This window comes from Empidonax traillii, unplaced genomic scaffold, assembly GCF_003031625.1.
Source record: "Empidonax traillii isolate 1590-97213 ecotype Southwest subspecies unplaced genomic scaffold, ASM303162v1 scaffold84:size2688230, whole genome shotgun sequence".
Classification (NCBI taxonomy): Eukaryota; Metazoa; Chordata; class Aves; order Passeriformes; family Tyrannidae; genus Empidonax; species Empidonax traillii.
Genome location: NW_020955277.1, coordinates 626,383 through 640,235, shown reverse-complemented (window position 1 = coordinate 640,235; position 13,853 = coordinate 626,383). Strand labels below are relative to the sequence as shown.

The 13,853-nt window shown below is 37.3% G+C and overlaps 2 protein-coding genes across 7 annotated transcripts in view; one reads left to right on the top strand and one right to left on the bottom strand.

The window, feature by feature from the left end:
* The window catches only part of CHPT1 (choline phosphotransferase 1), a 19,294-nt gene extending 15,566 nt beyond the window's left edge, over nt 1–3,728 (top strand). Inside the window, exons 8-9 of one of the 3 annotated variants that reach the window (XR_003570929.1) lie at nt 244–630; nt 3,567–3,728. Coding sequence is in view for 2 of the 3 variants with exons in the window: in XM_027881136.1 (XP_027736937.1) it covers nt 244–354; nt 3,567–3,611 (156 nt within the window). In the remaining variant the exon portion in view is untranslated. The remainder of the gene's footprint in view (nt 1–243; nt 631–3,566) is intronic. The other 2 variants (XM_027881136.1, XM_027881137.1) reach the window with 2 other exon arrangements.
* On the bottom strand, nt 2,713–13,853 carry SYCP3 (synaptonemal complex protein 3). Of its 4 annotated transcripts, none has more exons than XM_027881138.1 (9): nt 13,613–13,853; nt 11,718–11,864; nt 11,189–11,264; nt 10,156–10,190; nt 7,764–7,881; nt 6,635–6,734; nt 5,745–5,843; nt 3,782–3,886; nt 2,713–3,646 (listed from the first exon to the last, which is right to left on the bottom strand). In XM_027881138.1, exons 1-9 carry the CDS (start codon nt 13,644–13,646, stop codon nt 3,593–3,595), a joined length of 768 nt encoding a protein of 255 aa, XP_027736939.1. In that variant the 5' UTR covers nt 13,647–13,853; the 3' UTR covers nt 2,713–3,592. The 4 variants fall into 4 exon arrangements, with proteins under 4 accessions (XP_027736939.1, XP_027736941.1, XP_027736942.1 ...); XM_027881140.1 differs by having other exon boundaries at nt 11,718–11,861; XM_027881141.1 differs by having other exon boundaries at nt 13,707–13,853.

Sequence of the window (13,853 nt, the reverse complement as noted above, 5' to 3'; positions counted from 1 at the left end):
GAACTGCAGACTAACCTTTGTTTATCGGATTTTGTAAGTGTTTAGTGGTGTTGGGGTGTCAGGGTTTTGGGGTGGTTTTGTTTTTTTCTAAACTAGACCACTATATATTAAGCTATATATTAAAATGATTGTTATACTTGTCCCGTGGGTAGATCCTTATTAAAGTATAACATATTTATAGTAGGGACAACTGAAAAAAAAGTTGGATTTTGTTTTAACCTGTTCTGTTTTGCTCTTTTGAAGTTCATATCCTTGTTTGATATGCTGAGATATGCCACTGGTGTGTGCCTACAGATTGCTGCTCATCTTCATATACATGTCTTCAGAATTTCATCTCATCAAGCTCCTGAACAGGTTCAAAACCATAATGACTGATTAAATAGGTCAAGGACAAGAGAAGAAGCAGTTAGGGGAATGCTGAATGAAGCAGCCCCTCTGTTTTTGGGAAGACAGATTAAGCTCTTGAAGAAAACAGTTTTATGAGAAAGTTCACCGTATCCCAGACATTACCAGATGTTAGAATTAGTAGATAACAAAGTTCTGCAGATGCTATTGTGATCAGTACTTTTGAACCAGCATGTATTTCAGACCTTCAATACCACATTTGAAAATGTTGCCCTTTCCTGTTAGGTAACTTTAATTTTGTACTTCTCTTTTGGTGAATGTAGGCTGCAAACCAAGGTGCTACCAACCAGAATATAAAGAGGAATTTCACGTTTCCCTAGACTGACTAATATTGTAGCATTCGTTTCTAAAGTTTTCGTGAAAGTGCTCTGAAGTGTTAGTCAGATGTACCAATAAATACAGTACTGCAGCATTGAGACTGGTAAAATGAGGCAGCCATGAGGTAAAACCACTCAGTCTCTCTTCTGATATTTCTAAGGAACAAGCTGCTGAATCAGTAGATGAAGGAGGTACAGCTCAGGAAAATTTTATTCTACTTCAGAGTACTGTTATGAGTGCCTTTAGGATTCGTGCATTCTCTAGTATCCAAGCACATAACTTACTGCTACCAGATAAAACTGGAGCTTGTACTTTCAAGGCCAGTTTCTTGTTTTGTAGTCATAACAAGATTTGTCTCATTACACTTCATCATTATCTGGACTAGAGGGAGCTGTGTAATTCAAGGATACTGACTGTAGTTACCCTGACGTGTATCTGTGAACCTGTGCAAGCCAATGACAGAGGTCATTAAATGACTGCAGCTCTAGCAATGTAACCCACCCATGTGTATTTCCCTATATGGTTATTTTTGCTATTGCTGTGTTCATCTTCCTTATAATTGATCGAATTGTCTTGTAGCTACCGCTGTACTTTATCCAAACAAAACAGCACGAAACTAAACCATAATGTAAAACTCCAAACCAGGAAGTCAGGCCCACTCTCAGCCTCCCTCTTTAAGACCAGACCCATTGGCTAATATAATGTGCAAAACTACAGGGCTATTGTCATTGGAGAAAAGTAGCTTATCTGTATGAATAAATCAGGACTTGCACACAAACCCTTTAAACTTAAGCTCCTTTAAAGAGGTACATTTAAATATGATTTATGTAAAAAGTTGTTGAATGTAAGAGTCCATTACTACTTTCAGTTGTTGTACCTGAGCTTCGAGTTCATGAAGTCCTTCCTGAACTGTTCAATAAAGAATGCTGTGGTTTGTTTTAAAAATTCTACCCCTGCAGCTTCCAGGCTTCACGTTAATTCAGAAAGATTTCCTGAGGTGTTCAAGGAACTTCAATAGTGGTACATTGTCTGCTAATCTGGAGGGAATAAAATAGCATCTACCACGCTAACAAGAATTTAGTGATACTCTTGAGGGATAACTGTAACAGTTACTGCCACAGGACTAGAACTCTTAAGTGACTCGTATCAATTCCACATGAATCCTACTACTCCTGTTTGGGAAAGACACAGCATCCACACATGAACTTAGCCTGAACCCAGGCCACGGGCAAATAGAAAAGAATACTGTAAACAACCACCTGATGAAAAGACACGGGCACCTTCTTCAGAGTGAGAGGATTGGGTTCCCCACAATGGGCAAAACTATTTCATGTCATAGTAGACATAGTAGACATTTTAAGGATACGATTGAGGCATGTGGATGATTGGAAACTAACGAGAAATCACTCAGAAAACAAGAAACGTGAGTCAATACTAACAAATAAAACCAGAAACAGGAGGTAATACTAACAAATAACCTCCTGTTGAAGATAGGAAGCGAAACCTGTTAACTATTTCATAGCATCTAATTGTCCTTAGAGGGTTGAGACACTCAGCAGCACAGTTATAAATCGTCCTGGTCACTGGTACCCACCAGAGGCCCATATTGCCTTGTGCATCATGGTAACAATATAACTTATATAATTGCTCCTTCCCTGAATCCTAGCAGAGGCAGAACAAGGAGTTCCATACTGGTTTCTTACTCAACTTCAGTTGCAACCTGGTAGCTGAGTTTCCGTAGGTTTGACACCCAGAAGTGAAAAATCATCAAATGACTTGATTCCAAACTAAAAATGCTAGTAAGCTGAGGAGAAGGATATGGTTTTGAAATATATTGTTATGAAAACATCACATTTGTGTGTGTGGGTGTGTGGATGGTTTTTGTTTTATCTACTGTGGTATGAAAAAGCATTAAATGTGTTAGGAACTACGTAATTTGTGAAAGTGGATATTCAGGTGTAATGGTTTTCTGTAGAAACAAACTGCATGCACACTAAGCCAATTGTTTAATTTATTTACTGCAATGAGATACATGAAAGATAAATGCTTTACCCTTAAAACTCAGGCCTCCCTAAATTGTTAGTCATTTGGGGTTGCAAAAAGTAATATTCCGTCTCAAAGGCTTGTAATAGCTTGTACTTAGTAAATGAGGTAAATCTACCCCACCTTCTTGCAGTGGCTCTACAAGAAGTATATACCCCAAAATGCATAATGTTCAGTTATGCTTACTGGAGCTGATACATGAAGCTCTTCATTCAACTAAAAAAAACTCCAACGTTTTCTGGACAAATTACAGCAGTTCTTAAATCTCTTACTAATACAAGGATATTACAAAACCTAGCATAACAAAAGAGTTAACAAAATGTTTTCCTGTAATACATCATTAAACAATCTTACATGAGCTATGTCATACCCCGAGAACTTATAACTGCTGATATGTCAGCTTACTAAATGCTGAAACTACAGAAATCTACGTCTCGTGAAAAATGCTTCTATTTGCACAATTTACCTAAGGCCTAAGGTTATGTACAATCTGACTAAAGCATTTTAAATTATTTTTTCCCATTGTTACAATTTGCAATTAGAAGAAGCGAAACAATTTCAACAGTCCAGTGCTATTGAAAGTGAATATTAGGTAGTTAAAAATTAATTGGACAGACAGTAAATGGTTTGGGGTCTACACTGCCCCCTCCATTAATAAAATTTACTAATCTATGTGCTTACGGCATTATCAGATACAAGATTAGAACAATCCATGAAAGCCTTTAAGAGGAACCTTAAAACATTTATATCTTAACATCCTTCTCTGTGGCTAATGCCTGTACTTGTGTCATGTTACTTAGGTACAACTTGTTTCTCCATTGAGCCATCAGAATAACATGGACTGAAGAGACTTGCGAACAGTTGCCATCTCCTGCTGTTGCTGTGACGAGAAAATGAGATAATACTGAACAAATGCCGTATCAATATGAGTCCTTTGAATTAAATGAATGTCAAATGACTTTCAATAGAATGTTCTATTTTTGCATTTAACTGACTTCACAGATCTGATACTTACGGTGTCCATCATAATCTTCTTCTGCAACATAGCCATTTCTTTGCGGAGTTCATTTTGGGCACCCGCCAGAAGATTTTCATTGCTCTTCTCCAGCTCATCCATGCTCTGAAGTTAAGGATAATCTTAATTCAGAACTCTTCAGTGTCAAAGTGTTCATTTAAAACAAGCAAACAAACCAATCTTTCATTTTCTTACTGTAATTTAATTTTTAAAGTATTCACTGATAATTGATTAGCTTTGTCACAAACTTGACAGAGGAATCATATAGTACTTCACACTCCAGTCTACATTCCTATTTAAACACTGTGGACCCTGTGAAGGAAATGGTATCCTCCAGGCAGCTTCTGTGAGGTCTTAGCTAGTTATTCTGCATTTTAATTAAGAGTTGCACAAGAAGAACTTGAACAGACATCTGTCAGGAATGCTAGGGGTTTGATATTATGGCAGCCTTGAGGGACTTGAAGTAGGGACTATAAAACCCATTATATGTCTTTGCACACTTCTCCCCAAATAAAACTCACTGATTATTTTCCCTTTTGTACCTACAATTATGCCTACCTCTGTGTATGCGTCTAGTTGCATTTTCTTTAACTTACATTTACTTAAACACATTTGAGGCTTGACTTTTGAGCTTCTTTGAGGAGAAAAATCAAAGTAATACTTGACCTTCTGTTCAACTTTTCCTCTTTGATGAAGACATTTTTGACATTTTGGAATAGTTATTAATGCTTCTGTAATATCCTCTATAAATTTTGACTATCTTAAACTAAGAGTTGCACTATTTCAGATTTATTTTCCTAAACTACTAGACTTGGAAAAAAAACCACCAAACCAAACCAAACACCAAGCTTATTGTAACTAACTGAAATTTCAAAATGGGACCAGTTAGAAAATGACTTGAACAGAACTTAGTCAGAAACTGACAGACTTGAATCCACTCCATATACCGGGGCCATGCAGCTGGAAAGCAGCTTGGCAGAAAAGGACCTGGGGGTCCTGGGGGATACCAAATGGAACATGAGCCAGCAATGTGCCCTTGCAGCAAGGCAACCAACAGTTTCCTAGGCTGCACTGGGAAAAATGTTGCCAGCAGGTCAAGGGAGTTGATCTTTCCACTCTACTCAGCACTGGTGAGGCCACACCTGGAGTGCTGGGTCCAGTTCCAGACTCCTCAGTACAAGGGAGACATGTACATACAGGATAGAGCTCAAAGGGCCATGAAGATAATTAAGGGACAGAAGTGTTTCTCATGTGAGAAAAGTCTGAAAGAGATGGGACTGTTAAGCCTGGAAAAGAGAAAGGAAGGGCGATCTTATCCATATACATAGTGCCTGAAGGGGAGAATGCAAAGAAGATGGAGCCAGGCTCTTGAGGTGCCCAGTGACAGGACCAGGAATGACAAGACAAACTGAAAACAAAGGAAGTTCCCTCTCAACATCAAGAAACACTTCTCCTGTGAGGGTGACTGAGCATTGGAATAGCCTGCCCAAGAGGCTGTGGAGACCCCATCCTTGGAGATACTCAAAAGCCGTTTGGAAATAAGTCCCAAGCAACAACTCTAGGCAGCCCTCCTGTACTGCTTGCTGGCAAGACCAGACGTCCTCCAGAGGTCCCTTCCAACTGCAGTCCTTCAGTGATTCTCTGGTGCTGTGCCTCTGCATTCATTACAAAATCAATCATTTAGGGTATTTTCATTTTTCTCACAGTTTAATTCTCATATACCTTAGAAAAAGTGGGCGAAGGACATTCTGTGAATGAAGTGCTTTGTTTTGGTGTACAATGAAAGGGGAAAACCTTAACTAAAAAGTAAACTTTTTGTGTAGTTATACTCAAAATATTTTTTTGCTTGCTTTCTAGTATGTAGCTACTTTGTTACAAAAATACCAAATAATTAAAAAACCTAAATTACTAGAGCTTTCTTAAGTGATATAAGGGTCAGCTGCCTTCCAAGCAAAAAATTTACCTTCAAGAACTGCTCGTAGAGTTGCTTAATGGTTTTCAGTCTCTGACTTTGAACTATTCTTGCCTGTTGAAAAACTTTTTGTTGCTGACGAAGCATATTCTGAAGTAGAAGAAAGAGGAAAACATAGTTGCTATAGTTGTTAACCAAAGCACTTTGACGGCACACCAATGTCATTTTCCAGAGTCAAAGATTCTGCCTTCACTGAAAAATCTGTGCCTTGTAGATTTCTGCCCAGAGAGTTACCCTTGCTCTTAGTAATTAAAGTAAGGTAAATACTGGATTAAGCCTGAGTCACCTCCTAAGGTCCCTTCCAACCTGAATTATCCTTGTAAAATCCTATGATGATTGCTATCCCCTGCAGCTCCTTTATGTGCTGCCTAAATGTGCTGCCTGGGGAAAAACAAAATTTGCAAATGTGTTGGAAGTACAAATACAGCAACATCACTTTTTTACATTCCATTGTATGGTTCCTATCCCCTTCCAATTATCAAATTCTCTTACATTTACTACATACAGGCATATTTTTAAGAAAACTACTTTTAAGAAAACTACTTTCCATTATTCCTTTGTTCCCTGAACCGAAAGACTATGGATGCAAAGAAACAGCACACATCTTTCTGCTCAATAAATGGCCTTGGCTTTTCTCAAGCCTTATGCTGGCCTAGGGCATCACTTAGGGCCATTTATAAACTTGCAACAAATATATGATGATATTTTGCAAAGAGGGTTGCATTTATAAACTTGCAATAAAGTTTATAAATGCAGCCCTCTTTGCAAAACATATATTAGTTTAAACTACATAAAGTCTTTTCACATTTCTTGGGTGGCTAAACAAAGGTATTCCCTCCTTGTGAAAATACAGTGAAACTTATGCCATGCCGGAAACTCACCACTAGTTTTTCTTCCTGCTCCTCTGCTTTTTGCACATCTACATCCCATTGCTGAAATAAAGTCAGGAACTGCTGGGAGAACTCATGATTGAGCTTCTGCCTAGAAACAGACACTATCATTAAGTATGACTATAAAGAATTACAAGGAAACCTAAGGTTCAACGTACACATGGAGTAGGATAAAAGTTGACGTAGATAAAGAAACAGGATATTTAGACATCTGACCCTCACTGAATAGAGTGTGTTTTGAAAAACTGAACATACATAGGCACACACTTTAGGTGAATGTGAATTTTATATATATATATATATATATATATATATATATATAAGGAGACAGCACTCACATACAAAACTCAGGTTAAAAAGAAATATAACAACTTTTCTTCCTAACACTGTCAGGTTTTCTGAGGTTTACCAAGTCCTTCTAACCCAATTACAGATATTTGTTTTAATTTAAGAGGTTTTTAATGCAAGGCTGATCAGCTAATGAATGGTTCTTCATTAGTTTATGATGCTCTAAGTTTCTCTGTGTAAATTTAAATTTTGTCCATAAAAGTTTCAGATAAATATATATGTACATATACACGTAGAACAACACTAAAACAGTTTTAAATATTGCTGACTTTCAGTTTTTAGCTGTCTCATTTTTCAGTTTGCTCTACCTGTAGTATCAGATGTAGTAATTAAATATGTGTTAAGAGGGGAGAGGAATATTATGTAGGGTGAAAATTGTTTTCTTTCTTAACTTGAATAGCATTGAAGTTTTACTGAACATTTTTTCAAGTAGAAACAGAAAATTCCAAAGTGGAAAACACCCCCCACATTGTTCTAAAAGACAAAAATAATATCAAAGGTCACTTTCCATAAAAATAAAACCAGCTCTTTAACGCACCTTGCTCTCAGAATTCTAGTTCTTAAGTTTCTATATTCAAAAGAGAATATGCTAAACTATTACTGTCAGTTTTGCCAAGTGGACACAACTGGAGGCAGCGGAGACCCTGAGCAGATACTGAACTACTAGGTACAGTACTTGCCATTTAATTGCAAGAAGATGGATCAGCTATCATTGCTGTGACACAAAAGGGAATCTGGTTCCACAGGTTTGAAAACCAAGAGTAAATGTTACCTTTGCTCCTGCTGCGTTTTCCAAACATGTTCAATCTTCTGGTTACTGGTTTTGAGTGAGGCTTTTGTATACATTTCTAATCTTTTCCTCTTAGCTAAGAGAGCCTTGTTAATGTCAGCTAAAAGTCAAAGAATATTTAGAAATAAGGCATAGTGGATACATTGTGCCATTTATTAAAAATGCTGAGAAGTAAAAAAGAGGTGTGTTCTAAGGGAAGGAAGCCGGTGTGATCTGGGCTGTGTCCCTCAACTGCCATTGCCCAGCCCCACAATAAATGTGGCATCTCCTTCGAGTCCCACCTCTCTCAGATGCCAGACCAAATAAGACCCGCTGTGATGTGACTGAGCTGTAGCTGCTTTGATTCTCTCAGGCCAGTGGTAGGTTCTGGCTTTGAACTGACACACACAGTGAACTGAAACTCCAGTGGCTTGAACTCAGGGGAGCTGCTACTCTGTACACTGAGAGCGGGGCCTTACACGCTGTCATCGTGTGCTTCACTACAGATTATTGTGGTCCAACATGGCATCAGCTGTGCAGTAACTACACACACATTCTCACAACACCAGAAGCACTACTCAATTCTCACTGTGTAGGCACATTGTATTTGGACATATCACAGCCTATAAATTCTCCATTCAAAGCTAGAGATACCTTGCACAAACTTCTTCCTTTCTCTAGTATCTCATGATATTTTAGTAACATCATCAAAATCTTCCTGAGTTTTTTCCTGCATAACTGTGGTGATAGCTCAGAGTTTCTAGACTTTCAAGGAATTTAGTTATGCTGACATTTTAATTATATTTTTCCTAGAAAAACCACACCTGTTTCAGAGTAATATTCCAATTACTTGGATTTCAGAAAGAAATTAGAGGTACTATGTGGTTACTATCACTGTGAACATAGTGAATGAACAAACTATATTTCATACTTCAGAGACAGTATGTTTTAATACTTAATATAAATTAGTGTGTTTCACTTTAATTTACATTTGGAGACTTAGCAAGTCATAGTTTAAGGGTAATTTCTTTTCCTTCTCACTATAGATTTCAGAAAAACACCTGCCAAACCTCTTTAATTTGCTGAGGCATCTGCTCCTGCTAATACCAAACATACTGTTTTGTGCAGACATCATCCTCTCTCTGATCCAATAATTTTCCTTCCATCCATCCTTCCATCCATCCATCCATCCATCCATCCATCCATCCATCCATCCATCCATCCATCCATCCATCCATCCATCCTTTCCTTCCTTTTTTAAGTTACAAGCAATCATAATTTTTAACATCCTCCTCTTATCTAAATTGCCAGACCTACAATAGCATTCTATTATGTAATGCAAAATATGTCATTTTGTGACAGCAAAAAGTCTTAATTCATGCATTAAGGAACCCCTTTCACTCCTCTTTCACCTTAAGATTGACATGCAAGTAATGACTCTGTACAGCTTTTTTATTACATACCACGAAAGTATTAATCAGCTATTGAGTATGGAATAGTGACATTGAGATGGTTTCCCTTCCTTCCATGGCTTTTTAATGTTTTCTTACACTGTGATAGGTATTACACATTCTTTACAAGTGAAGGGTGGTTTCTCTCTAACCTGTCAGCTATCTAGACTTCAGCTGGTAATTTAACTGTAAGTAAAGCCATCTGAGGATCTGCCTGTGACTATACTAAATCGCTAAGTGACACACCTAAATCTCTCATCACTGGATGACGGGCGTTACTTACCCTCATTATCTGGCTCCTCTATAAACTCATCCTGACTGCTGAAATTCTCTTATTTTCCCTATTCCCTATTCTCTAAATTTCTGAAAGTGCTGAGTACAGACTACTCTCTCATTCTCTGTTGCAACTAAAATTTACTTCCAAAGTTGCTTGTCTAGAATTAGAACCATTTGTTCTACTTAGCTGCTTATATTCACATTTACATGCCCCTTATTTCTTACTCAAGTCTTGCAATCTCCAGTTTCCTCTATGTCAGCGTAACAAAAAATTGAGTGAGAACAACAGCTAACTCATATTGTCCCTTTTCTCTACAATATATTCACTACCTCTTAAACTTCATCTTAAAATTGGAATTATCAAAAGCACTCATGCATCTTTCCCTTTTCCTTTGTAATTACCTACATAATACTTATTTTATGTGCAGTTATTACCTTTTCTTCTTTTCTTTTGCCCTACTTAGATATAACTTTTTTCTCTGAAAACTGGCTTTATCCAGAAATGCTGAAAATTGCTACAAAGACTGATCGTTTTATGTAAGTCTTGAAAGTTATTCTATGGTAAGAAATTACTGCCAATTCTGCAAGTTGTTTTTGGTTTTTGTTGTTTTTTTTGGTTTTTTGTTTGTTTGTTTGTTTTTAATTTTTTAGAATGTAAATGTACTTACCTCCAAACCTTTCCAGCATATTCTGTACTTCACCCCTACAAAACAGCGTTTAAAATTTTAATTTGCCCATTTTCTGGCTTTAGAGTAAGAGCTGTTTTATATGCTTAAAACTAATTTTATTCATGTGCCTATTACTTGTGAGCAGTCACAGAGCTGCTACTGCTCTACAAGATAAAATAATTATACTCCTTTTTTCCTCCTCTGAGAGGTCCCTTTTTCAGACTGATTTGCTTGTTTAAAAAAAAAACCACTAGAATCTATTAACTTACTCCTGAGTAAAAAGACACTATTAGGCATGTAAGGGGTCTTGAGTGAGGGCATTCAGTAAATAAAATTGAATATTCCCTAGACAAAAAGAAAACACAAAGAGTATTTGGAACATCAGATGAAACAAGTCCATCCCAGGTAGCCTAAATGGCACAGTAAGAAAAATCCAAGACAAAAAATATCAAAGTTGTTTTTACAGCACCTTTAGGATGATAACACCAGCGTGTGAGGCAGTGGTACAATACAGTAAAAACAGTATCTTCAACTCAACAGCTGTAGTCTCCTACAAAACTATTTCAGCATACACTTTTTTATTACATTTACACTGCCCATAGTTATTAAATTTAGTATGATTTATCTGTAAAAAGAATTTATTTTTCATGCAATATTTGGATTGTTCAAAGTACTGGTAATATCTTCAAGCAACCAAAATCAGAGGAAAAAATTAATGGAATTTGATGAAATTATCAATAGTTTAGGATAAAACTGAAATATTTTTTAAAAGAAACAAGTATTTTAAGAACTCGAACAAATATATCAAATTTTTCATGCATGTTCAAAAATACCTACAAAGAAACTGCAGAAGTAATTTTAAAATGTTACATTTTCTTTTTTTACCTACAACTGCTGTATTGTCTGTCACTTGATTTTTGAATCAAATACTAACCAACCCAAAAACAAACAAAGCAAAACAAGCACAGTGAATAACTGAAATTGGTATCTACTTGCTTATTTTGGTAAAAACCCTCCAAACTCCTAACCTTACCCCACATCATCTGGAGCCACATGAGTAGTCGCCAAAGGTCTTTTCTTTCCATGCTTGTCCATTACTGGTGTGTCGCCTTTAGAAAAATTACAGAAATAGTTACAAAAATGCCTTCTATTTTGTGCAGGTGGTTTGAGTTATTAAAAGTGTGATTACTTTTCTGTAATGTCATTTTTCTGAACGTGTCTCACGGGTCATAGTTCACATCAATAACACATGCAGCTTTAAAAAGCAAAATCACAAGTATATATTTATATTATTTTGAAAAAAATATACCCTTGGCTATCAGATTTCTGTTAATGGCGGGGATAAGTGGGACAGGAATTTAGTCTAAACAAATGAAGGGAAGAAATTAATATACATAGATTCCTCTTACCAATCAAAATCACACAGTAGGAGGCTGATTGTCTTAAGCATTATAAACCGTGCTTGCTCAGACATTGGCTGACACGTCTTTCCTTCTATTCACAGTCAGAGATATGATAAACTTCACATTTTAAAAATGTGCTAAAAAAGGGCATATAAGCACCTTCTCTGATATCTTCCTCTGATCCACTCAGTTCTTTCCTATCCTCCTCAAAGTCATAGGCAGGCAGGGTCTGTTCTTCTGGTGCTGGTTTACCAGCTTTCCCTCCATGCTTTCTTCCTGATGGTGCCATAATGAGATCTGTTCCTGCTGAAACAGTATATTGTATTTGTTACATAACTTTCCCCACAATAATTTGACAATAAATGTTTTCATGCTTACATGGACCTGTCATGGATACCTCTGTAACACTCTCCACCTGTATGCAAGCAGTCAAACTGTTTTAGTTTTGAGGTGTTCCACAGCATTACTCATCAGGGGTGTTTTAAGAACTCAATAAAAAAGAATATGCCAGGGCTAATAGGAACACACTTGATTCTGCAGAAAAGGAAGTAAATTATCCATTTTCTTAAGGTGTCTGCCTGCTTACCTTCCATGTTTATTATACATTTTGTCATATCCAGTCCTGCATTTCCCAAAAGCTATGCCACTATTCTATTTTACAAAATATAGATACAGCAAACCATAAAGAACAATATGATTCTACGAGCTATTTTTAAAGGTTCTGGGCAACTTTCAGGTTCTGAATGATCTATCTTTATAGCTATTATACCTCTGCACTCTGTAATGTAATTAATGCCATTTCTACGTTGGTAAACACTTTACACATGCACTACCCTCTTAAAACTATTAATTGATTTAGTTTCATAATACTAATTTTTACATATTCTGTGTATTTTTATAAATATTCAAGGAGAAAAATATCTATTTAGAAGAGAAAGAGCATACTTGTAGTCATTAGATGCATGAGTGTTGAAATATTTTTTCCTTAGCATTTTATCAGCAATAGAAATAATATACAAATACAACAGGAAATAGAAGCTACTGAATCCTTGCTGAAATATTTCTTCGTCTTATCTTTTTCTGATTGCAAGAGCTATGAGGTATTTCAAGTTAAGTGTCCCATGACATTTTCTTTTAAAAATTCTTCAAAAAATAACAGGATTCCTTGGAAGATGGAAAGATATCAGCTGCTAGTACCCTGTTTTCCAAACTGAGCAAGACATGACTCAGTAGTGGGTAAACTTCTCATTCTAGACACAATTCAACACAGCTAGAAATATCTGTAGGTTTTCCACAAGCCAGGGCACAGATGGATCTGAAAATTAAGTTCACACAGTGAAACTGGTAACTCAAGCAAAGGTCTTTTGAATTTCCACGACTGTGAAGTCGTCCCAACATTAACAGCTTTCACACACCTGAGTTTCCTATTTCTGGGGTTGTTTTTTTTTTTTTTTTTTAATTATTTGTCCATAGTTGTGAAAATATTTTTTAACCACACATTACACAGGTCTATGTAACATGACCACACTAAGCTAAGGAACGCTGCTTTGTAAGACCCAGCCTTTTCTGAGGTTGATACTTCTCTCTGTGGTATGAAGATTTTTAGACCTTGCATGTGTCTTGGAAAACAAAAGCAAAACCTCTTTGGATTATTAACTGGAAGAATCAAGAAAGTCCTTGCATTAACATTATCCTCAAATGAGAGAGAATTTTCAAGACTTGATCAGCTTTTCAACTACTGTGATTGCTGAAAACACAACGTGAGGAGGAGAGTCCTGGTGCAGCATCTGGCTTGCGCCTGTTTCTGGGCTGCCGAAGCACTTCAACATTTTACTATTTTATAGGATGTATTTTATCTGACACACAGATGCTTTGTCCTGAAAATCAGTTTACAAAGCAGGACTCCCCAGCAACCCCCCCAAAGGCGTAAAAACGATCTCGCCACCTCGCAGCCCTCGTTCCTTCCTGTGTGCCTGTTTTGGCCGATTGAAGGACCTTCAACTCCGAGCAGCCTATTTTAATTCCTTTTTTTTTTTTTTTTTTTTGAAACTCACCTCTGTTTTTCACCCTGCCCCCCAAAAAAGACATGAAACAAAGCTGTTACTTCTGTGAATCTCCTACGTGGGGCTTTTCAGGGCGGGGACGCACCTGCCTCCGCCTCAGAGCGGCGGGGGAAACTCGGGCCCTCAGCCGCCTCACCCTGAGGGCACCCGCGGGCGGCAGGGACACGGCGCCTCGCACCTCCCGCCGCGGAGGGAACTCCGCTCGCCCCAAGCCCCTTTGTGGCCCCACAGC

Coding starts and splice junctions, on each gene's coding strand:
- SYCP3 (XM_027881138.1), bottom strand. CDS start 13,646: ATGTCTTTTTTGGGGGGCAGGGTGAAAAACAGAG. Junction 11,865..13,612: donor GGGCAGGGTGAAAAACAGAG/GTGAGTTTCAAA, acceptor ATACTGTTTCAG/CAGGAACAGATCTCATTATG. Junction 3,647..3,781: donor AGAAGATTATGATGGACACC/GTAAGTATCAGA, acceptor TTCTCGTCACAG/CAACAGCAGGAGATGGCAAC.